The following is a 24,248-nucleotide window of genomic DNA, read 5'->3' as shown; positions in this document are numbered from 1 at the left end:
CTTGGCCCACGTACTTTCTGATCACTTACAAACTTAAATATATTCTCTATCCTGACCTCTAGCAAGGTCAATTTTGACAGTGAGCAACTAGTAACTGCTTCCTGGGTTACACCGATCCAGTCAGGTTGTCATCTACTTACATCACCCACACTACGATCTCTGTGTGATCTGTGTCAGTTTCAAACAATTTCTGCTGGTTCTTATACAAAAGTAGAATGTAATACTCCTCTCATTTTCCAGAAGTTCCCATAAATTCTGCATGCTGACTTTTTATAAAGTATGTGCAAGATACAGCTTTCATTAATAAGAGATGCAAGAACTGTACAGAGACAAGTGAGTAATTACCACAAAGTACACTTAAAAAGAAACCAAGAAGCCAAGCTGTTTTGCCTGCATTCTCTTTGTATTTATTCCTACCATAGATAGAGGTACCTGGTGAAAAGAGCACTGAAGGTACACACAGAGCTTAGGAGCAAGCTTCAGGTCATCACAGGCATTGTGACTGTCTTTAATCACATGAACGTGCAGTGATTTTTAATTAATAGACACTTTTCCTACAGCCCTAGAGAAACAGTGATGCTATTAGATGGTTTTCAAAAACAAAGATCTAGAGCAAATACCGCAAATACCTATAGCAAATATACATACTATAAAATCTATAGACACAAATTCTTTGCATACTAGGTATACAACATGAGAAAACGCTGATCATACTTCTCACTACAATTATGTAGTACAAATAGCATTCTGCTTAACTACTTCATCCATAAGTTGTACAGCTACAGAGAGCAGATCACGCTTGATAAGCAAGTGAATATAACATTCAGGTAACTTTGTAAGGATGAAATCTGAACCAGAAATAGGAACTGAAGAACAAGTTTTCTTCTCAGGATGGAATTCTGTAGGAAGAACTTTGCAAAGGCTGCTACAAAAATCAAGAAATACATCAAAATATGAAGAACTACTTAAAACAGCAGGGATTCATACATGAAAACATTTAGCATTATGCCTTACATGATTAAGAAGTTTACTACAGGAAAACATACAGCCAGACAGGACTGCAGTTGTAGATGCTATCCTAAACTTCAAAATCTCAGAATTTTGACTGCTGGGCACATGCTGCCAGCATATGGAAATTAAAGCAAAGTTGTGACAAATTTTTACAGTACAAGTATTTCATGTTCATGTGGTATTTTCTTTTTAGGCTTAACAGCTCACAAAGTAAACAAATAGTCTGAAGAGTGATAAAATGTTGTTTTTGGATCATTTGTCAATTGATACGCAGTTTTACACAAGCACTGATAGCTTATATCCCTCTCTTCAGTGTTCAGATTTTCACCCAGAATTGATAACACTAAGGAAAATATGGTTTAATATAGAATATGATGGCCCAATATTATTAGAAGTTAGCTAACACAGAACAGGAAATCACAGCGCATCTGGTGCTGGAAGGGACCTGCAAGGATCCTTGAGCCCAACTCCTGGCTCCACAGAAGACTACATAAAAAAATCAAACAAAGGTTTACAACTTTCATTTACTTACTTAGGCTTGTTAGTTTGGGGCAGTGGGGTGCTGGGTTTGTTTGCTTTGCTTTAATTATTGTAGGGGGGTTTTATTTATTTGTTTTACACTAGGCATGTTTTCCCAAGTATGAAAGAGGTTACTGGATTTCTCATTTTAAGTTTAAATCATACAGAAAAATAGCTTTTAGAATTAGGTAGATAATACAACTTAATCTTATTTCATAAAAACTTTAAATTTAGTGCAAGTCCTTACACAGAAATACCCACTAAACATCTCACTCAACATAGTTTGAAACTCACCACTGGAAGTCATTTAATTCTGAGAACAAAAATGAAAATGCTTCTCCTTTTATCAGTGCTGCCCACAAATACAAAAGCAAGGCAAAAAGAACTTTCAGCATAGCACTGATTTTAAGTAAAAGTCCAATTACGAAGGAATGATATAAATTCACATGCAAAACAGAATCCCCCAAGGTAACTTACCTCAATGTCTTGTAGGCTGAATTCTTTTTGATCTTTAAAGTTCGCAGCGCCTGCACTCAGTTCCATCAGCATTTTTGCTATTTCTGGTTTTATTGCTGCTGTGAGTCGACTCGCTGCTTCCATGACATGTTCCTGCACGTCTTTCAGTTGCATAGCTGCCTTAGAATAGTGAGAGTTCCTAAATACACTGCTGAAAAGGTCTGTAAGGAAAGTGCTCGTACGGCAAAACACGTTGAGTGCATCCAGATATTTGGAGATTCCCTGCTGGATGTCTGCAATCGGAGTAGTATGGGATACAGGGTGGTTGCAGCTGCCCGCAGCAGCTGAGGAGACCAAAGGGGATGCTGGGGTTGTAGATGCCAGCGGTGCGCTCAGGGTCCTGCCTAGCTCAGGCATTTGATACTGCTGGTGTTGCTGCACTTTTTGCTTGGACCCGCCAAGCAAAAAGCGCCGCTTATAGTCCATTTTGCTTTCTTGTGCACTACAGCAATACATAAGTGAGTGCTTGTCCGAAGATCTCTTGAATTAACAATCACTTGTCAAACTCCTTCCCCAAATATATAGTTATGTACAGTAACAGTGGAGGACTGTGTACATAGGTTTCACAAAAGGCATTTCAAAAAGGCAAGTGTCTGTATAATCTGTATCAGCAGTGAGAAAGGCAGCAGACTTGCTGACTTAGTATTTTCAGTGTTCAGTGCAGCCCTGCTGCAGTTACAAACTGTACTCAGAAAGCAAGCCGACGTATCTTAATAATGCTCTGTCTCCTTCAGTATTCCACTCTGCACACAAAAAAGCAACACTGGAGCAGAGAAGTTATCACCTACAATTTCTTCATGAGCATATTATTGTCACTTGCTGTTAAAGTTTACAAAAGTTATTTTTGTCAACGCAAATAATAATTTTAGAAGCAATGCTTTAATACATTTTTCCAATTAGTAATATCAGGAAAAGTGGAGCAAACCACCGATCAACAGCGATTATAAAAGCAGTGCAGAGGCTTCTTCCTTAAAAAAGCAAATCCTTATGTCAGCAGATCAAATATCTTCAAATGTCTTGACAGATCCAGTCTGCCAAATCAGTTTACTTGTAGTGTCTCTTCTTAATACTGGAGGGAAAAAAGATCTGGACTCTGTTTACAGAAGACCTTGCAAGTATAAGCTACTAAAAATTAGAGTGTTTATTATTGCAAGCCTTCTTCCCCTTTCCTTGTTTGTTGAGGTAGTTGTTTCCGTTGTAACATTAAGAAATGGTGCTTCCAGACTGCATTTGCCCTCAATTGTAGACTCAGAACAAAAATGTACAAATGTATTTGTAAGGCCTCTAGGTCATTTCCTGTGAAGGAAGAAAAAAAAGTTTAAAATGTTATGGAACAATGAACAGTTTTTAAGATCTTAATTCCTGCAGCGTCCTGGTATACTTCTCCAGGCATACGTTGTCAATGACACATAGACCGAAAGGAAGGGAGAGCTGCACGGGCTGTTCAAAAGGCAGCTACAAACTGGTATCATCATGTCACTGAACTCAACACCGCTGAGTGTTTTCTTATTAATTCTCCCAACCTAGACTCAAACTTGAGTAGCAGTTAATCCCCACTGCAGCCCTTACACAGCTAAGAACAGAAGAGTCTATTAGTGCAGACCTTAGGGGGAGTTAATCACATTTTCTAACCTTATCCTTTTCAAATAATTCAAAAATTAAGTCAATGAAACCTTTTTTCACATATCATAATTCACTGCAGAAATATGAGACTTCCATTCTTTCTAGTAATTTACTAAATCAACATCCAGTTTTTTTTTTTGTTTTTTTTTTTTTTTCTGTACAACAGCAGAAAACAGCAGAAAAACCTGTCTATATCCTAACTGAGACCCTGTTTCAGGACGACGGCATGCATCTATCATACTGGCAAGATCTTATACAAGACAGAACTGCCTAACAGATTGGCCTGAACAGCAACCCCACCAGACACAAAAGTAAGGGGGAAGTAGAGCCACTAGTATCGCCCTACTCCTACTGGCAAACTGAGGTGCAGCTGGACAGCCAAAAGCACTTTCTGGAAGGCATTCGTAGGGAGGTGAAGAGAGCCTGAGCAGTGAGAAGGGGTCAGTTTGCAGCAGGTGACGTTCAAGGCCAGAGCTGGAACTTCTGAAAAAAGGCACGAAGATCTTTAAGTCCCTGCTCTCAGCCAAACATAGCTCCTAACTGGACAGGGTCTGGCATCTCAGGACCACGTATACAAGTTAAAGTTGTATCTATACAATGATCACACTTACTCATAAGCAAAAAAAAACAAAAACAACAACCCTCTGCTTTACCGTGTCAAGACACTATCAGAAGGGACATATAACATACAGATATACAACGTTTTCTATCTGTTCCTAGGCATCAGTCACACTAAGCCACTCTCTCTTTCTCCTACACATGTATGTAAGTTGATTTATGTAAGTTGATTTCACCAAACGAGGACATTCTTTTTCTTACTGCATCAATTACATTTTACAATGTTAGTATCAAATAGTAACATCCCCCCCCCCGGTACTTTAAAGAATAATCTAGATTTAATAGGAAGGAACTCTTTAATTCAACAACAATTTATTTCTTTTGCTATTACATTTAAGATATGAAACCTATTCTAATATTGTCAAAACAGCTGGGGAATAGAGATTGTACCTTCAGACAAAATTTCTTCAGACTGGTAGAAAAAAAACATCAATTCGCTCATATAATGTGTTTTGACAGACGAATGAAACAAAACCTCAGAAAAAAGAAGGCAAGACACAGCAGGACAGAACAACATGAAGGGAGTGGGATAGTCTCACACCCACTAAAACAACAGACACAAGTTTTTCAGGAAGTTGCTGCTGCAGATGGTTCTGCTTCTGAGATCTAGAGCAAATATTCTTCCACATTCCCACTTTTTAAAACATGAGGAACAGATAAAACATGGCAGACGTTCCCATACGCATTTCGACATCCCTTATTAAAATATTTTAGGCTGATTACTTTATTTCCTAATAACTAACTTTACACTTCTCTCAATATTCACATTGAGTGCACTGAAGTGCAGTAAGTCTGTTAAAATGGATTCTTACTTTGAACGAGTCAGTGCCTTACAGTAGAAAAATCATTTCTCTTGATTGCATAAAAACGTAGACAGAACAAAAGAGTTAATCTATACGCATATTATAAGTAAACTGGTGATTATTTTCCCTAAGTAGACATAAATTCCACAGTGCAGAAGAAATTAAGGAATGATCATGAAACATTGAAGTGTTAATGCCAAAAGTAGGAAAAACTAATTAAGGAGGAGTTTGTGCTACACAGCCCTGAATTAGGCATTAGAGATGCACTATGCTTTGGTTCTTCATATTGAGCCTTTCAGGATCAAACTGAGGTACTGAATTGGTAACAGTCCAATATTTAACTCATACAAAAACCTGCTACACCCTAAAAACATAAGTGAAATGAATAGAAAAGGTGGTGTTTTCACATTTCTTACAGCCATGAACAAAGACGATTGATCACTGTTTTACTAACAGACACTTTCACAGACAAATCTGTAAGAACATATTCAACTCTTCATCTCATAGGCTTCAAAAATCACTTGTAATAAAACCAACACAGAAGCTTACAGCAGACAGCTTATGTCCCTAGCATCTAAGAAGATACACGTTTCTTTAAAGAGAGAACAGTGACAGGTCTTGTCCAGACAGTAGGCATGTGGGTAACACTACAAGTATTACACATTCTATAATGAGACTCCAACATGCTATGTATAAAGTAAACACTCTTCCTTTTGTATCTTTTCCTGAAAAAGTGAAGAGACGACCGTTCCCACGCTCCCCCCTCCCTCCCCAGTGCTGCGGCTCCACCGCTGCTCTTGGCTCACGGACTGAGTGGAGACTCCACGTTTTAACAATTTGAACTTTGCATCAATCCAGATCATGCTGTATCAGAAAAAAAATTCAAAGGATTTCATTCTGGCAATACAAGAGTAGCATGTTATCTGTCCAAAATGCAACTGTGAAGTTTGTGTTTCATTTTGCAGAAAACAGATACTCAGAAATCAAGTACAGAAGTTTCAAAGAGTTAGCATACCACAACTCAAAAAGTTGTATGCCTTCCTTTATGTAATCAAGGTCAAAATGTTCATATACAGTTAGAAGTATATATTGGTATAGAAAGCTTACCCATTGTAACTGGGAGTTGATTCATTTTAAACTATCCCAAACTAAAGATAGATTACGTCCACAGCAACAGAGCATATTTAGCATCTACAAAACAGATCCACTTAAAAGCACTAGAAACTGAAATCCACGTGCCAGAGAAAAACAAGTAATAACAGAATTCATTAACAAATTTCATAAGCTGAGAAATTCAATTCTGCCTTCAACTTCACTCTCAATTAATATGCTACATCTATTTAAAGTTGCCATATCAATGACAATGAGAATATGCAGAAGTTTCTCAACAACTGTATAACATTCGATCCATCCATAAAAAGAAACAGCACGGAATTAAGCTACATTACAGGGATTGTCATGCAATTGAAAACATAAGTTAAAAACAAAAGTCTACATATTGCCGGAAAATTCTAAATTATATGTTTTTTGAAGAAATCTTACATAAACATAGCAATAACAATTCTGTGATACAAAAACCATAGAATTAGCTTGTGGAACCTGATAAACATAGTAACAAGTTACCACAACAAGAAGCTACTTCTCATATACTAGTAGTTATATATGAAAGGTATATGAAAGGTGACAAAAATCCTTTTCATATTATATACATTTTAATCTAACCTTCCTGGTAGGAATGCAGCATTTTTCATAAGGTCATTTACAGTTGCTCAAGATTTCAAACAACTATTTCACTTTCTCAGCTGAGGAAATGTGGTTTTGGTGGTTTTGTTGTTATTGTTTTGAGGCTTTATTTATTTATTTATTTATTAAAAATCAAGCAATAACAACTTTCACACTTTCTTAGTAAGAGAGAAGCTAACCTGGTTTAGATGCAGTTTTGATCAGAGCTAACACATTCTGATTATTCCTACAAAGCTACTGAATCCCTTCAGCCTCCAGCAGCAGTGGGACAGACTGACCTGCTGGACACTTCTGCATGCCACCATGTCCACACACAGGGAGGTTTAACAGAAACGGCAGGCTTCTCTTCATATTATCTTCTCACACTGCCTTTATTTCTGATCTGCAAAGCCCATAGCTGCTCCTATTCACCAAGGGTGAACATTGGAGACCATCTGCAGGTAAGCACATCCCCATCCCCACCTCAGCCCAGTTCCTGAGGTTCAGTCACAAGGACCATTTTCAGTGGAGCCAGCAAGCTGCTTCGATGTGCTGCATTATTGTAGGATCTCCAAAAACCAACAAAAGAAAAGGGCGTGATTTTATATTGGCACAAACCAATCACAGAAATACCCCTCAAAAATCATCTTTTGAGGATGTTGAGGAAACACAGCACAGTGTGTTTTGGGAAGACAGAGAAGGTATCAGCTTTATCAGGACTAGCCAGCACTTGATTAATAGCATAGCTTATACTTCTGGAAGAAATTCATAAGAGTGTTCTTTGTGGGTTGTTTTTGTTCTGGTTTGTTTTTTTAAACTTTTCAGGATAATTTAAGAGCTAGAAATATGTTCCGAAAATTAAACAAGAATAGCAATCTCCAAATAATGCCGACTGGTGGAAAATACCCATTAATCTGTCTGACATCAACACACTTATTCTGCACCTGTAATTTCTTACCAACACATCATAAATACTGAAAGCATGCAAATGCTTTTACAAGGGTTGACAAGCATCATCATCTTCACCATTGGGGCAAATGGGGCTCACAGTTTCTAAGGGCCTTGCTCCAGGCAGCTGCCAGGCCACAGCCACCAGAGAAGCCCATGGCCCCCCAGCAGGGAAAGGATGCCCGCACTGGTAGCTCAGTATTTAGGCTACAAAGCCAATAAGGAAAACCAACCTCTCTTTTCAAGGCTGACAGCTTTTTTTTAATGGGGTGGACTGCTGTGGCACCTCTTGAATTTTTAAGTCTCCTGTTTGAGGAGAAAGGGGAAGACAGACATCGATAGACTATTAAACCAATATCATCTTAGTTCTGTTAGCTCAAATTGCTTGTTGGGATTCCTTCTTGGCTGCTTGCCCAGAACAGTTGGAGGGGAAAAAAAAAAAAAACAACACAAAAATAACAAGAAGTAGGCATGCCAATCCTTAGTGAACCCATAAAGCTCCTGTCGGAAACATCCTCCTTGTAGGGTCTACCTTTCCTAAAACCAGCTCACCAGATGCTCTGACCCACTCTCCCCCCACACCAGTTGGGGATGGTAAATCACAGTACACACTCCACAGGGATTAAGTAGTTTGCCTCAGTTTAACCAGACTGTAACTGAGCATTCTGCTTAGTTTCATATAAATCTAAACAGACCAATTTTTTATTACAGTAGCTAGTTTTCTAATTTAGTGGTGAAGCTATTACAAACAGAAGCATGGAGATTTGTTAGATTTAACTGGGAGGCTCCATCAACTTCACTTTATTAGTTCATCAAAGACGAATTTCATCCATCAGGCATCCACCTAATATTCATAGGCAGGTCTCAACTGATATATTACGTCTTGTCTAGGCCTTCTTTCCTTTTCAAGATGACCCTCCTTAAAACAAGTCTATTAGCTTATTGGTGCCAACTGGTAGGTTTTGCCCTTGTACTGGAAAATCCTCTAGAAGCAAAAGTATGCTACACATCCTGAATGACAAGCAAAGACAGATACAGCCCCATCCCCTGCACTGAAGAAACAAATCACCAAAGACTTTGTCATAAAAATCACTCAGAAACAAAAAGAACAAGAGAAAGCTGAAGAAAAACAAGTTTTCAGAGCTAGTTAAGGACTGAGAGTCTTGACTGCTCAGCACCACACCACCTCACTTCCAACAATCCTCCAGAAAAGGATCCATAGTCCTGAGGCATATAGCTACACTCCCTTTGAAATATATGTGCAAGGTGATATCTCTAAACCAAATTCAGAGCTATCAGTATCCTGACTGCATTTTTCCAGGGCAGAGCCTAGACTGTGTCAGGCAGCTTCTTACATTTTGTTTGAAGTAAAACACTTACCACAGAATGGCACTAACTCCAATCTCAGCAGTAAGATATGACAGCAAAAGGAAAATCTGGTGAAAGGAATGTGTTAAACCAAACCTTCTTTCAGACTTCGGTGCCTCCCTGAATGTCAAAAATAGACGCCTCTGTCAGATCAGGATCACTGTTTCAATCCTCCCTTGGCAATAGGCGCTTACCTTATCTGTTTTGAAAACAGGACCAGTTCTCTTTTTAAAAACAACTGTTCATACAGAAGAGAAGGAAAAGAAGATAATGTCCATTCTTGATAAGGTAGCTTAACAAAGCATTTGCACAAAGCATGAGAAATTCACGTCCAACGTGATTGCCACCAGAGACTCAAAACCCATTTCTCTCTTCTCCCAAAAAGGTGCACATCTGCCACAAGCATTTGTGCTCTTGCTGAGCTGTTTAACACGTTAAGACAAAAACAAACAAAAAGATTCATGGGACCATGAAAAAAAAAAATCAGAGCTCTGCCTCTCAGAATGTGTTGTCTACAAAGTTCTTGCTACTACCTACAGGAGTGCTTGCGAAGAGAAGCCTGCTCTCTCTGAAAGCAAGCCACTTGCAACCCGTCATCTGAATAAATACGCTCTTCTTCAAACCGGAGTGAAGTACCGAATGCTGTAGTTTCAAGGAAGAGAAGGGAAGTAGACAATTTCTAGACAACTCTGAGAATAAGCTAATGTCTATTCCTATACATGACATATTTCAGCCACAGACTTCCCCTCCCGCTGAAGGGAAAGCAGGAAGAAAGGGCTGAACTTGAGAAAATTTCATTCAGTTAAACAACATGTGAACAGCACTATGAGTTGGCGAGGCCTGTGTGTCCTGGCCCAGTTATGGCCATTTCAGATAACTTGCCCCTGCCCTCTGCAAAGGTCTTTCCTCCTAAACCCACCCAGCATGTCGCACTCCCGTAGACGCACTTAAAGCCTTTCTGAACTACACCAGAAGCCATTTATGTATTTCTTAGTCAAAATGTGACAGTACAAACGAGTATTAAGAAAACGGAATATAATTGGTTTTTAGTTCTCCGGTAAGTACAAAATCAAGGTTTCCCATGCTTCTGCAGAAGGCCAGCTTTTACTTAGAGGAGGGAACACAACGAAGAACAGCGGAAACATGCACAATCCTGCTGTCTCATCATAGACATTTCAAACCTGGAAGCAGTTTAATCTTTGGGCTCAATTCAGCAATGGACTACAGCATATGATTAGTTGCAGTAAAGTCAGCGGTATCTCTCACATACTCAAGTACCTTGTTAAATCATGAATTACAGTTTTCCTGTATAAACAAATGCCAGATGTGTTTTTCAGTATCATCAAATGGGAAGAGAAGCTTTTAGTACATGTTGTTAAATGTATGCTAAAAATTTCAACTAAATTTTTTCCTTGCCTAAATCTCTGAGATCTCTAACAATTATTTTTTTTTTTTGCAAATTGCTTTGAAAAGCTTAGCTACTGCTGAGTCAGCGAAGATCAAGCAATTGAAGAGGGCTCAGTGTAGAGCTTTATTTCTGCTGTTTTAAAACGATTTGATCATGGTTCCAAATACTTCATAAAAAGATTATGCACCCATAAAAATAGCAATGACTCCCACCCTTTGGCAAAGCGCTTACAGAAATAATGGAAAGGCACTCTATAAATGCTACCTTCCACGGCTCTTCTTTCAAAATCAGATTCCTCTCGGGAAGTTTTCATTGCCCCCAACAAGTTATATCTTAAACAAGACTTGAAAAGACGAGTGGAAGTAAGAGCCCAACTACAGTGTTAAAGCATGACATACTACATACACTACTAAATATATACACAAAGAATGGCAGAACTTTACAGGAGCGAGGGACTAAAATAAGAGATGAGATTGACTATGGATAAATTTATCAACTTGTACGTGGGAAAAACATTCCTAGCCTCACACAGAAAGTGACAGGCTCTAGCCTGAGCTCAGTGTTAAAACTGTTTTTGCTAAAAAGTCAGCCTGATGCAGAATGTAAGAGTCAAAAGATTAAGTCTTACATTGCAAGTTATTAGCAAAGAAGTGTGTGTGTGTGCTGGGAAAGCTGGAAAACAGTTATAACCCTACAAATTCACATTTTACCCACACTTCAAATTTAACATGCCGTTCTGGTTTCTGGATCCTTCCTGCTTTCCTCTGGCTTAGTAACAGACAACTGCAGGTTCAAGGAACCCTGGATGCAGCAAATCACTGAAGACAGTTTTAAATGGGTATAGGCCACAAGTTTACCCTGTTCTTACCTTTCCCTAAGTATCCATTTATAACCACCATGGGGGTTAAACAAGGCTGAATTAGATCAATTCTCAAGTCTGAATCAATGTGGCCATTTTTGTACTTCTTACTTGCAACAACCTAGTGATCATCAAAAGCATCATATCACAATGACATCCTGCATAAACTGCTCTGAAACAGCTGATTTCGCAATCAGAAAATACTTCTGTTAATTTTTAGACAAGGCTTCCAGCCAAAACAGATACTATACATCATAAATGCCACACCACTCACACTCAGCAGCATACACATTTCATTTTTTTCACTGAAATAAATATTCCTAAACCAAAATTCAAGGCTGTTTTAACTGAGTTTTTGATGCTATGCGACTTTAAACAGAAAACCCAAACTCAGAACACAGTATGATTTTAGTAGTGTTAGACAAAAGCAATGTTTCCAGGCAATTAAAATTATAAATTGTCTATAAAAAAAATAAAGCTCTATCTTAAAGCTCTTTCACAAGCAACACATTTGTGAGTACTGGAAGCATGAGACAGATTATGCACAGAAAATCCTGTGAAGCCTTTAAGATTTCTGATTTTTTTTTTCTGTGCCTGTTTGTAGCGAGCATGATGAAACCTTTCAAAACATTTGGAGTAACTCAACACCAACCATCTTTCCTTTCCCAAATTATTGTGCTGCTTCTAAATTCTCAATGCTTGCTACAGAATGTAGCTACAACATTTTCTTGATGCTAGACTACATCAAGAAAAAGAAAAAAAACTGCAAATGTGTTTTCATTAAATATACTGATCCTCATCCACTTAACAAATGCAATGGCTACTATGAGCAACTGTTTGCACATGCAAACTTCTCTTTTTCATATTAAGAAGTATATTACCATACTATTTCCTTGTGACTGATACTTAAGACTAATACAACATTTACTTATATTTGTTCTCTTCAGCACACATTAGAGGCTTTATCTATTTTAATGTTTGCTTTCCTCCTCACCCAACTCATTCATTGAAATTTCCTACTTGAAAGTCATTAAGCATTCTGAAATATGAATTGCATCTCCAGAAATAGAAAACAGGAGTACATCATATCAGAAACACTGACATCAGCACATACACTTACTGTCTCATGACAGTTGCAACCATGAGCATTTTTGCCATGAAGCTAACAGAGATTCATGTCTCTGTACTACAGCTCCTGTGCTCTGACTTTCCAAATGCTTTATAAGCTTACTGTATTTGAGTAGCAGCAGATTCATCAGTGAACAGCTGGAGTTTTGCCCAGGAAAACAAACTGTAGTCTATACTGAAGAGAGGGACACGATGATTAGGCCTTTCAGATCCCTCTCATGTTGAAAATTATGGAATTATCAGAAAACTGTAATCATGAAAATGTTAAACTAAGGAGAATGTATTTTTATAGCAAATGAACATAATTATGTTTACCATATTTGGGCCCGAAGTTGGCTGGCAATTCAGTCTGTATATAGACAGCAATATCTGATTCACTGTCACAGGATATGAATAAACCAGAGCAATCCAGTGTGCATAGCAGCCTCTCTCCTAAAACAAAACCAAACATCAGTGTGTACATAATACTCCAAATGCATCAAATAATAATACTGTAAATCACATAGTAGCTTAATAGTTTCAACTTCAATTCTAAAATCATTCTTGAACTAGATCTTTGCAACAGGAGACTTTTGGAAGCTGTCAGAATGATTTGTTCCTAGGAAACTTACATTTTTATACATTAAATTATGTAGAAGTAATTTCTGCAGCTGATGAAGGAACAGTGGTGACAAGTAATTTGAGATCATAAAGATTAGAAAACTCAAAACGGCAGCATGCATACTTCATAACCTTTCTTCAAAAAAAATTGCTTAAATGTCTTCAGCACAGCTTTCTCCTTCTCATTAAGACCAGAATTTATAAGTCTTAATTAAAAATAGATGAGACTTAAAATAGCACTAACTCATCCTGCATAGTTGGGGTCAAAACACAATTAGTTACAAGATGAACTGCAGGAGCACCCTCCAGTTTCTAAATCTCTAATAGAAACCAAACGGGAAAAATACAGCTACATCTTGTCTTAGCACTTAGCTAGTTCTGCCTGCTTTACAGCAGACAACTTAAAAAAACGTTCCCTGAATTGCTCAATCTTCTGCAAGTCTTCTTAACACTGGTTCAAACAGAAGCACCAGCGACAAAAGGATTCTCCTCCTGCCCTTCTTAAGCAAGCCTGTGGTTCCAGCAGGTACCACCCCATGTTTATTACAATGGCAACCGATTAAATCTTTTCAGACTGCAGCATCTAGTGCCATCTATTAGCTGCTTCAGTAATCCTGCTTTCCATTTCAGTTCATGGAATAATTTGTTGCCTTTTATACACACAAGGTAAATGTCAAAACAGGCCACAGGTCAAATTAAAAATCGAAAAGCTGTGGACTGAAGGCTGAGGACTGTTAGTGTAGTCTTAGGTCTCCATCTCCTCCTTATACTGATAAAGCTGTGAGAAATTTCTGGTTTCTTAGGCACTTAGATGTTTGGGTTTTGCATTTACGTTCCCAGGAAGACTACCTTGATTACATCTACTTTCTTTGTATTAAAAACAAAACAAAAGTTAATATTTTAGCAAACTACTGTTCTGCTTCTTTAAAACAGTTTACGCTCAACAATGAGGTTTATTTATTTCTATCAACAGAAATAAATTTACACATTTGGAAAATAAATCTCACTTTCTAAACTTAGTGTAGATGCTACTAAAGAATATAAATAACTTAACACAACAGCAATTTGCTAACAAACGCATACATGGAATTCCACCGGCACGTCTCAGCAGCACACGCAGCTCTGCCTGCTTCCAGCTTTAAGCTACTACATCAAGGGTATGGCAGGGAAAGGCATACAACAGACACACTGACGTTCAGATACATTCTGCTGTGATTTGATGCAATGCCATTTTCTCTTTAAAAAAAAAAAAATCCATTGTTCTTGGGTTAAAATTACTCCCCAAACAACCCTCCAAATTAAGTTATCAATTGTTAAATAATTATCTGACCTAATTTACAACATATAAAGCACCGTCGGACCAGCTTAGCATGTCCTGGAAGTAGAAGTACTGACAGTTTTACACAAACAGCTAAGCTCCCATCCATCTGCATAATTTGTCACCGGGTTACTATGTGCCAAAATTTCTGCACTGAGTTGTGCAAGAAATCTCTCCCGGCAGAGGGTACAATGGGAGATTTATGCTGGTGTAATACATCTTGGAAGAAAAGTATGTGTAATGTTTTAACCCATAAAACAAATGAATGTGATCTATTGACTAGAAACCAGAGCAACATCCATAAGCAAACCTGAACACTTCAACTTTATTAGATCCTTCTGAAAACTGATGTGTCCTGTTCCCTCTGAAGCTCCTAGTACCACTGGTGCAGCAAACCCCCCCTCACACAGCAGTGGAAGATCCTAACCTCACTAACCAAGCACATCTACCGCTGGATTTCAATATTCACTAACAAAGCTGATTGTTGTTCACAAATGAAGACTGGAAAGAAACATTGAAAATTTCACCTATCTACTGCTGCGCCAACTATATTTAAAAATAATGATCAAACGCGAAACTAGGCTCACAAATTTAGATGAGTTTAGCCAACTAACGCTCCTCCCCAGTAGCTTACGTTGGCAAAGGGCTTTCTGCTGCAGAAATTGCGACACAGCCACGCTCTGCCAGCCATAACACATGGCAAAGATGCCAAACACATTCAAGCAGTGTTTCAATATGAGCTGGTGCATCTATTACTGCTCCAGCCAAACCCCTTTCAAACACATTTCCCAAGTATTACGTTTAGAAAAAGCAATCTCTTCGCCACTGGGGCTGTTTGTGCAGAGGGCGTGCAGAAGGCCCAGGCAGAGCCACCCCAGTGGCACCACGAGCTGCCCGTGCCTGATGGAGCAGGATCAAGTGATGGTAAGGAGAAAGTCACCATGCACAGCACCAAGCACCCAGGAGATACGTGGCAAGTTTTACGTAATCTATTACAACAACTCCCCCAGGCACCCTTTTTAGCCCTGCTGGATTTCCTGCCTTCTCCCCACCCCCCAAGCAGGCTCCAAACCTTGAAGTAACCTTGTTCTGCTCCCCCCCCCCAGAGACGGCTCCATGCCTGAAACATAACCTCTAATCTTATTTTCTATTTCTAGCATACAATTCCCGACCCTTATCCCAATTTTTTAAATTAAATATCCTCTGCGTTGCAGACTGTTTCCTATAGCCATGATAGCGCACAGACTACGTCAGAACCTACAACCATATGCTTCTGGTCAGGACAATTTTACATCATTTTTAAGGGCATTAGAATTAGAAACACACAGTATTTTTGTATTATAGGTTTAAGAGTCTCCTCTGAAAAAGAAGTTTTCAATGCCACTGCCAGTACTGCAGTGCAATGAAACAGCTTTATTTGTTGGAAGGTTTAGATAAAGACCTTAAAATACAACAGAAATGCATTTCAGAGCAGTCTGCAAAGTGAAGCATAAACTTACAGCAATTACAGCGACTTAGAGAATATTTGCAGGCGCTAAGTCTTAAAAACTGCAGGGTTTTATTAGAAAGGAAGTTTTCTCATCTAACACCATCTACTTATTAGATGAATTTTGCTTAAACCTGCAATTTTATTTTATTTTTATTTTTGGACAACAACAAAATGTAAGAGTTTACCATTGATTCTTCAACAGTTCCTACACAAAATATATTAAAATCAGAAGAGCCTACTGGATCAAATGTCTATCCAGACCACAATGATTAGGGTCTAAATTTGTACTTCTAATTAGTTAGCACTATTCATAACTCCCTTCCATACTTTTATCAATATTTAATTTAACAGTTGCTAGGGTGAAACATCCCGCCATGTACAAATTCTCCTACAGAAGCACTTTGATACAGAACAACTCCCTGAAGAATGGAAAAATATTTTTGTCTCCAAAGTGCCAAAAAAAAGTTGCCAGGAAGCATCCCAAGTCCGGAGGTTGCAGTCTGACAAGGTCAGGCCCTCAACAGAGCTGCACAGTTACAAATACGTGTCTGCATTTTCATCGGCCACGTGCTAACGCTCTTCCACCTACCCCAAAATAATCTGTTTCAGTCCTAGAAAACACATCTCAGAAAGCAGCGGGAATGCCTATCACTGCTCAGTTGGCTGTGCTTACTCCGCAGAGAAGGCCAGCTTTGGTCACTAGGCAAGAGTGATTTTTCTTCCACAAAGTGGAAGAAAAAAAGAAATGGTAAATTCCAACGAACCACATAGCAAAATATTGATAATGCTTACAGAAAGCTAACAGATAGCCTTTCAAAACAAGACTAACTATATTGGTATCATTTTCCTTTGTTTAATTAGAAGATTAGTCAGCCTAGAATTATAAGAGCAAACAAATTGTCATTAGAAGCTCAAAATTTTTTTTTCTGAATTATATTTTGGACATAATCAGTTGTTCAGACAACTTGGCTACATAAGCAAAATTAGGAAAGAAGGAACAATCTTTGGACTAAGACATGAAGCACAACAAGCTTTGTTAAATTTATATATTCTATCAGCATGTTTTACAATAAATACAGTTTATTTTGCATTAGTCTGCACAGGCAGTTCTAATAAATGCCATTAGTATGTTCTACTTTCTCTCTCCCACTCCTCCTTCAGCCTCCATCCTATTCTCAGCAGGGCATCATTTGAATTTATTGGTAGTTCCACAGAAACTGAACTGTGCAAGTGCGAGGACAGCCTCTAGCAATTAAGAATAAAAGCAGATAAGTGAACATAAATTAGACTAGAGAAAAACAAGTGCAAGAATCTCTTAGGGCAGCAGAGCTAGACTTTTAAACTGACTTAAATATTTTATATTTATTGTTTTCCAGTCAGTCATCTCATCAATAAACTTATCAGTTTATACCATGAAGTTAGCACGTCAACAGGAGCAGCACAATCCAAGCAGCCCAAAGTGAAATTCATTCCTAGGTGGCAACTGGAGAAAAACAACAATACTATCTGTACTAAAAATAAAGAAATTCTCATTTATGTTGACGATGTTACAAGTCAAGACTGCCCTTCCCTTCGCAAAAAACAATGTTTTAAGAAGATATTTCTGACAGTAATTTCACTGAGTCTTAAGGTTCAGTGATGGAAAGCTTATCCTCTCTCCCCCATCCTAAAATGAGGGTTAAAAACCTCTCAAACAAAAAAAAAAAAAAAAAAAAAAAAAAAAAAAAAAAAACTCACTGAAATTCTCTTGTCAATGAATGATGGCCACAAAAATTCATCATACCACTAGGAAACTATTTGCCAGTATGTTTTCAAAAAGGATACTGTTATTCAAATGGAAAAAGAGTATCACACTATGACTACCCAACAATCCAAATAACTGTTTCAAAATCTTAAATTCATTAAATGTTTTATTACTGTGGTCTCCATAAAATACAAAATTAAAGAACTAATATAATTTGCTTGTCAGATGTAAATATTTTATAAATGGTTTCCCTGCAGTCTCTGCTTTCAGTAATAAGAATTACAGAAATAATTCCAAAATACTCATTGAGTCTACTATTAAGAAAGTCTTTACTTTTTCTTAAGTGTTTCTACCCCCACCTTTCTTAAACTTTCATGAACATAGCATAGGTGGTTTTTGTCACGTAAGAGTATTCTTTGTCATAAAGCATGCCACCTACCACAAACTGTGTTGTGAAAATGTTTGATTCACATCTGATTCAGTGCACAGAGAGCTTCCCCACCAGGTGAGCCTGCAGCCTGCTTGAAACCCACCTTCCTGCAAGCAGCTAGACACCGCGCTGCAATCAACACCGCTCAGGAATAACAGCCAGGGATTTTGTATTTCAACACGGATCTCATCTAAGACATATTCTTTATTTTCAAGTTCTTCCAACCACAGTGGAACATTGACACAGTAGCTACATACAGCTCAGCCAGGCTGACTTTGGACACCACTCATCATCCCATTACTAGTCCATCATCAACATTATGCACCATGGCAGTTCCCATCTCCCCACACCATGCAAACTCATCGTGGTGCTTTCAGGAAGCACGGGACACAGATGTCCTTTATCTTGCTCTCAGAAATGTATACCAAGATGCTCTTAGATCAGCTCTAAGCCCTGAAGAAGGTTGCTTTGAGGCACTGCAGATCTTTTACAAAGCGTTGTATTTATATTTCCGCAAAATGCAGAAAAACTGTTAAAAAGCAGAGCCAACAGGCTAAGCAAAGACCAAGTAAGCCCGTGAAAAAAACAACTTCTGCCTATTCCAAAAGGTAAGCATTCCTCTATTATTCAGTAATCGAGACTGGGCCAAACAGTTCATTAAAGTATTTCCCTTCCAACTTTTCCTCAACAAATTTAATTTGGTAGCTAAAAACCAATGAATTCTTGAATACTTAGATGGTGTCCATTCTGTGAAAAATGGGAAATTATTTCCAACTACAACCCATGCAATTCTTACAGTTCCTAAATCTAGTCTTGTACATACCCTGCTTTCTTTTCCCTGCCCCTAAATACATTTTTTGTTTAACATGTTTAAATATTTAACTTTTGCTTTCCTAACACAGGGAGATGGGCTTTCGGTAGAAGAAAAAAGGCAAACATGGTCTGGTAGAGTAGTCACTTCTGCCCAAGTTCTTCCATTGCTAAAGGACCTCTCCCTTCTGTCTAACCTGCAACAGAGTTAAGAGATAAAAATAAAAATAATGACTCCTTCCACAGATGTCCCAGGAGAAGACGAGTGGAATTATTACTTGGGTAAAAAGTTCACCTTATATCTGCTTTAAGATAAACAGCACAGTAATAGTCCCCCATGGAACAATTAGTTGTTTGGAAAGAAGCTGGTAGAGCTAACAACTAAATAAGGCTTATGTTTTCTCTATTTTACTTAACTATGTTCTCCATTTACAGATAATATATCTTCCACATTTTTCCCCTTTTTGCAAACTGACAGAAAAACGAACTTGTGTATAGCCTGCTCCAGAGTTACTGACGGTAGAAGAAAGTGTAAATTGCTCCTCACAATCAAACAGAACAGCTAACACATTTCTGTGGGAAGGATTTCTATCCATTCCTGTCTCCAAAGCATCATATGGAGAAAAACAAAACAAAACTGTGTTACTACTGCTACCAATATGCCTTCCTTCCAAGGCTCTCTGAAAGGATCTTGCTCTATTTCTAGAGTTATTCTATCAGGCAATTACAATTCTGTATTCTGCATAAGCTTACAACATGTATCTGTAGCAATCTCCCAGAGAACACTATGATAAACAAATGCAGGCATACTAGATGGATTTTTTTCCATCTTTTCCTAAGAAACTGCTTTTCCCTGTCTACTGTATTACAAAGGCTGTAGTTACCTGTCAATTTTAAACACTAAAAATCTTATTTTTGCTCAAAAGTCAACAGCATTGGTCCTATTTTTAATTTCTTTTTCCTACGTGAAGATTTAAAAAACACAGTATTAGAAAGGTATTCGTACTGCTCATCAAGGTATTAATATTTCCTTTTATTCACAAGTTCTTATTCACAACAAATACATCCTGCTTACACCTAACAATACATCATGTAATAGGCACATACCAGCTATGTGCTCTTTTACTAAAAAACAATTTCCAAAAATCATTTTCTCGAAATTTCCATTTTAAAAATAAGGAAAATGACCTTTCTTCATAGTGTCCCGTAACATTACGTGGCTGGGGCGGGCTGTACCACTTTTTGCCTTTATCAACTATTTTATTAGGAATACTCTACACTGAAGTCAGAACTGGGACTAGCTTCAAAGTAATATTTTATACATCAAGGCATTTTTACCTTCAACTACTACTCGTATTTCTGTGCAGCAGGGGAGTTTAAGCCAAACCGAGTTAAGAACAACAGGAATCTTTCACATTTTCAACACGGCAGACTTCTCTCTGCCTCCTTCAGCTAGCATTCCAATCCTCACTGGGCAATGCATACAAACAGGAGCATTTTCAATGGGAATTAAAGTAGAAAACGGGAAAAATAACTACAAAATGAAAAAATCACCAGGAGAAAAAGTATAGTGACTGGGTTCAGTGGCATTAGAAAATGAGATGATTGCAGGCTCAGCAGTGAAACTGATGGTCTTCTTTACAGTGTATGAATACGATGATCAAAATTAGCTTCAACTATTTATGGCGTCTCAAATGCTATTAGCAAGGCATTCTGCTGCTTGAGTTCTTATATGCATACCATAATTTCAAACAGCACAGCCACTTACAAAATGCATTTGTATCTCCCCTTACAGCCAACATATTGTTCTCTGTCTGGAACAGAAAATGCTTCCATCGACTGTTTTTCATCTTTCAGATTATTCTGCTGGCATTTCTTTGCCTCTGAAATTGAAACGTATAGACTCCACTTATGTAGACTTCTGTCCCTATTTTGGGCAAGACATTCTCAGAACGCTGTCTTTGGGGCAGAATGAGATTTGCCTATGACAGTGTAAGGTAAACGAAGGCAGTGAATTACAGGTCTTAAGTCAACGGTGTGATGCAAAAGGAAAAGAAAAAAATGCCACTCCCTAACAACACAAACCTTTAGAGACAGCTACGCAGGGGATAGGAAGTTCACTAAGTAAACAGTGCTTTAAGGCACAACCAGGTTTTTTCACCAAGCATTATAACCAGTATTCACACATACCTAGTTGCACAATATTCACTCTAAGTCCACTGTTGCAAATCCTGCCAGTTTAACTTCGCTCACTTAGGATTCCTTTTAGAGAAACACGTTTAACAAAGGAAGGTAAAGCACACACGATGCCCCACATTCACATGTGTTACTCTTCAATATACTGTATAAGTGGATCAAAATACAGCATACCTTCCTGTCTCTGCTTGTCATGCTGAGGACTGTATCACTTACAAAATCTTAAGTTAAAAGAGAAGGGACCACAATTAGATAGTGAAGAATATTTCTTAAACTACACTTACCTTGCTTTTCCTGATATACAATTTAATGTGCAATGAAAAACAACCAACACAGTAGAGACAAACAACTTGTGCTCCTGAACAGAATACATCAAATAGCATATGCAAAGAAGAGAATGTATTCCTTCCCTGAAGCAACAAAAATGTTTTGAAAAAGAAACGGCTTCATCTGTGCTAAAAATTCTGGAACAAAAGACAAATTCAAGTTTTAAGCAGAAAGTGACTAAATGAAATACATCATTTTCTTCTGCTTCAGGAAGCAACACACTACATCAGACAGAGAAGAGCTGAACTGCAAGCTTAAGAAATTGTCAGTAAGAATTGTTAAGTATCTCAGAAAAAAAAACACAACTTAATGTGAAGTAAAATTTTATCAGTCATATTATCAGTAAGCGTATATAAATGTCATAAAGCACAAAAAATTGAGGGACACTAAGACCTTTCAGGAGGAACATGGAGCAAAAGATGTGAAACACAAGGGAAGGCAGTCTAGGCAGACATTTTCTATCAGTAATCCTGCAAAGTGCAAAGGATGGGGAAACACACTTTAAAACACAAAATAAATAAGAGAGTAAGGACAGGCAATCCTAGATAGACCAACAGCTAATTACATACACTCCCTTAGAAACTGACTTGAGAAATTTAGTTCAAAAACACTCTAAGTTGTCAAAAAAAAATCAATGCATTGGATAGGTAATAATCTCCGTACAGGTGTTTAAGAACCATTTAAACTTACTACATCGTACTTTATAACCAGAGTAGCTATTCAACCCTGAACTCTGGTGCGTGCAAGCCTGCCCATCCACACACCAAGTGTTCAGTCCAAGGGCATGTCTGGTTAAAGCATGCTCTTCTGAAAAGCATTCGGAATCAAAGACACCATGAAAGGTTTTAATGTAGTAACTCTGACATCTGATCAGCACCAACCTAAAAAGCGTTAGAGATTCAGTGATAAGAACATCTCCTGATGCTTTAAAGACAGCAACTGATTCAGAAGAGATCGCTGCAGCCCTCAACTAAAACCAGGGTCACTGCAATACGGTGAAAGAAGGCAAGAGAAGGTAAGAGTAGAAGAGATGCTCAAGTCTTTCAGCACACGTTCAGGGGAAACACAATTAAGGGGCAAATCAGTTTGTTTTCATTTGCCTGACTATCAGACAATTCTAATCAAACATCACAATAACTTAACTGTTCCAGAAACTAAAATGGAAAAAGAAAAGATGCTTCCTGATGTGTCTTCAAAGGAAGAAAATGCACTTTTCCCCAAAACATCTCACTTAATCTTGTGCGTCAACTACGGATTTATTCTATCATACCAATCCATCACCACAAAAATGTAACATTCCTATATAAAAACAAAACGTGTATCATTAGTGGTTTTCAAGAGATCTCACATCGAGCAACATCTGCAGAGCAATAGATTTCTCTTTACCAGAGCAGAATCTTTTCTAACCACAAAAGCAAGCATCGGATTAATTTCAAAATAGCACAGATCAGCTGCACCACGTTTCCACGTGGATAAACCAAGAAGTGCACTTGACTGAAGACTGCCAAACTACCTCACATTCTGTCCCATGACCTCAGTCTTAAGACCAAATATTATATGAAAGATAAATGTATTTTAAATTAGAGTTGATAACTGCACAAAGCACTTGCTAAGAAGAACTTCAACAAACCCACATTAAATTCATGGTCAAATAATTGCAATTTTATATCAAGTCTGATAACCGCTTAGCTTATTTTGCAATAACTTGTCTCAAACTTTACGACATTCATTCCTCTTTGGTCTTGAAGTGAGGTCAAAGTGCTGAATTTGACATCACAATCTGTCCTGTAGCTTGTTGCAACATTTAGAGAAAAAAGGTTTATTATGAGATTTAATGGGACTGCTAATGAGAAAAGGTTTCATTTTCTCTTCCGGAAAGCAACACAAGACATACACAAAAATTGGAAGCTCTCTGGGCAAGGAATCTTTCTACAGTTTAATACAGAACCAAGCACATTCCCAATAATGGTATGTGTGTTCTTTTTCCAGCATTTTGTCCTAATAACTGGCATTTCGTCCCAGCACCTCATGCAATTTTTATTAGCATGGAAGTCTCTTAAGAAAAAGAAGCCATAGAAATAAAAGTCTGCTTTTACTTGCATTATTTCAGGAAATTTTATTTTTAGCTAATGTAGCCCTGCTTTTCTATATAAAAACTTCAGCAGCTTGTCTTCAAAAGTAGTTAAACAGAAGTACAGGTTATTATACTACCAAAATTTTAACTTGGCTTGTATCATAACTTGTGTATCTATACCAGTTGCTGCCCAGCACAGTTTATTTGTATTCCACTGTGAGTTAGCAAAGTACGTCAGTTTGCTCTCTGTAGGTGAAGAATGTACGAGTATCTACGCAAACCTCTACTTTCCTGCCAACAACAGCGGCAACCTGGCAGGCTTGATCATTTCATTTGCACTGCTCAGAACTGGGCTCAGGAAAGAAAAATTCTTATCACTATACATTTTCTTAATTGTTTAGTCTTAATCAAATTAATTAAAAGTTTTTAGCTTTTCTAAATGACACACACGTATTTAGCTTTAGATCTATTTTTGGCACCACGTTAAAGGTCTCCGCTACATCATCTGCTTGTAAATGGTCATTTCATGTTGGAAAAAGCGTAGAACTTATTACCTTGTTATGCAAATATTTGCAAACTGTGTCGTTCAGCCAAATGAATATAAATACCTAACTATATCCTTAGTAAGAGGCTAAATACAGTTTTTCCAGAGCTGTGAAACATGCACTGATGAAGTTGGATTCTGTACAACATATTTGCACAGGTTTAGTTAACGCTGTTCTATACTATCTGGCCTT

The 24,248-nt window shown here is 37.9% G+C and overlaps 1 protein-coding gene across 2 annotated transcripts in view; it reads right to left on the bottom strand.

The window, feature by feature from the left end:
* The window catches only part of GARRE1 (granule associated Rac and RHOG effector 1), a 53,569-nt gene that overhangs the window by 22,968 nt on the left and 6,353 nt on the right, over nucleotides 1-24,248 (bottom strand). Inside the window, exons 2-3 of one of the 2 annotated variants that reach the window (XM_027466946.3) lie at nucleotides 12,839-12,955; nucleotides 2,008-3,342 (exon numbers count right to left, since the gene is read on the bottom strand). In XM_027466946.3, the coding sequence (XP_027322747.1) occupies nucleotides 2,008-2,502 (495 nt within the window). In that variant the 5' untranslated portion in view covers nucleotides 2,503-3,342; nucleotides 12,839-12,955. The remainder of the gene's footprint in view (nucleotides 1-2,007; nucleotides 3,343-12,838; nucleotides 12,956-24,248) is intronic. The other variant, XM_027466947.3, reaches the window with a different exon arrangement.

Source organism: Anas platyrhynchos, chromosome 12 (assembly GCF_047663525.1).
Source record: "Anas platyrhynchos isolate ZD024472 breed Pekin duck chromosome 12, IASCAAS_PekinDuck_T2T, whole genome shotgun sequence".
Taxonomy (NCBI): Eukaryota; Metazoa; Chordata; class Aves; order Anseriformes; family Anatidae; genus Anas; species Anas platyrhynchos.
The sequence above is the reverse complement of the archived record's forward strand: the minus strand, read 5'-3'. Positions and strand labels throughout refer to the sequence as shown.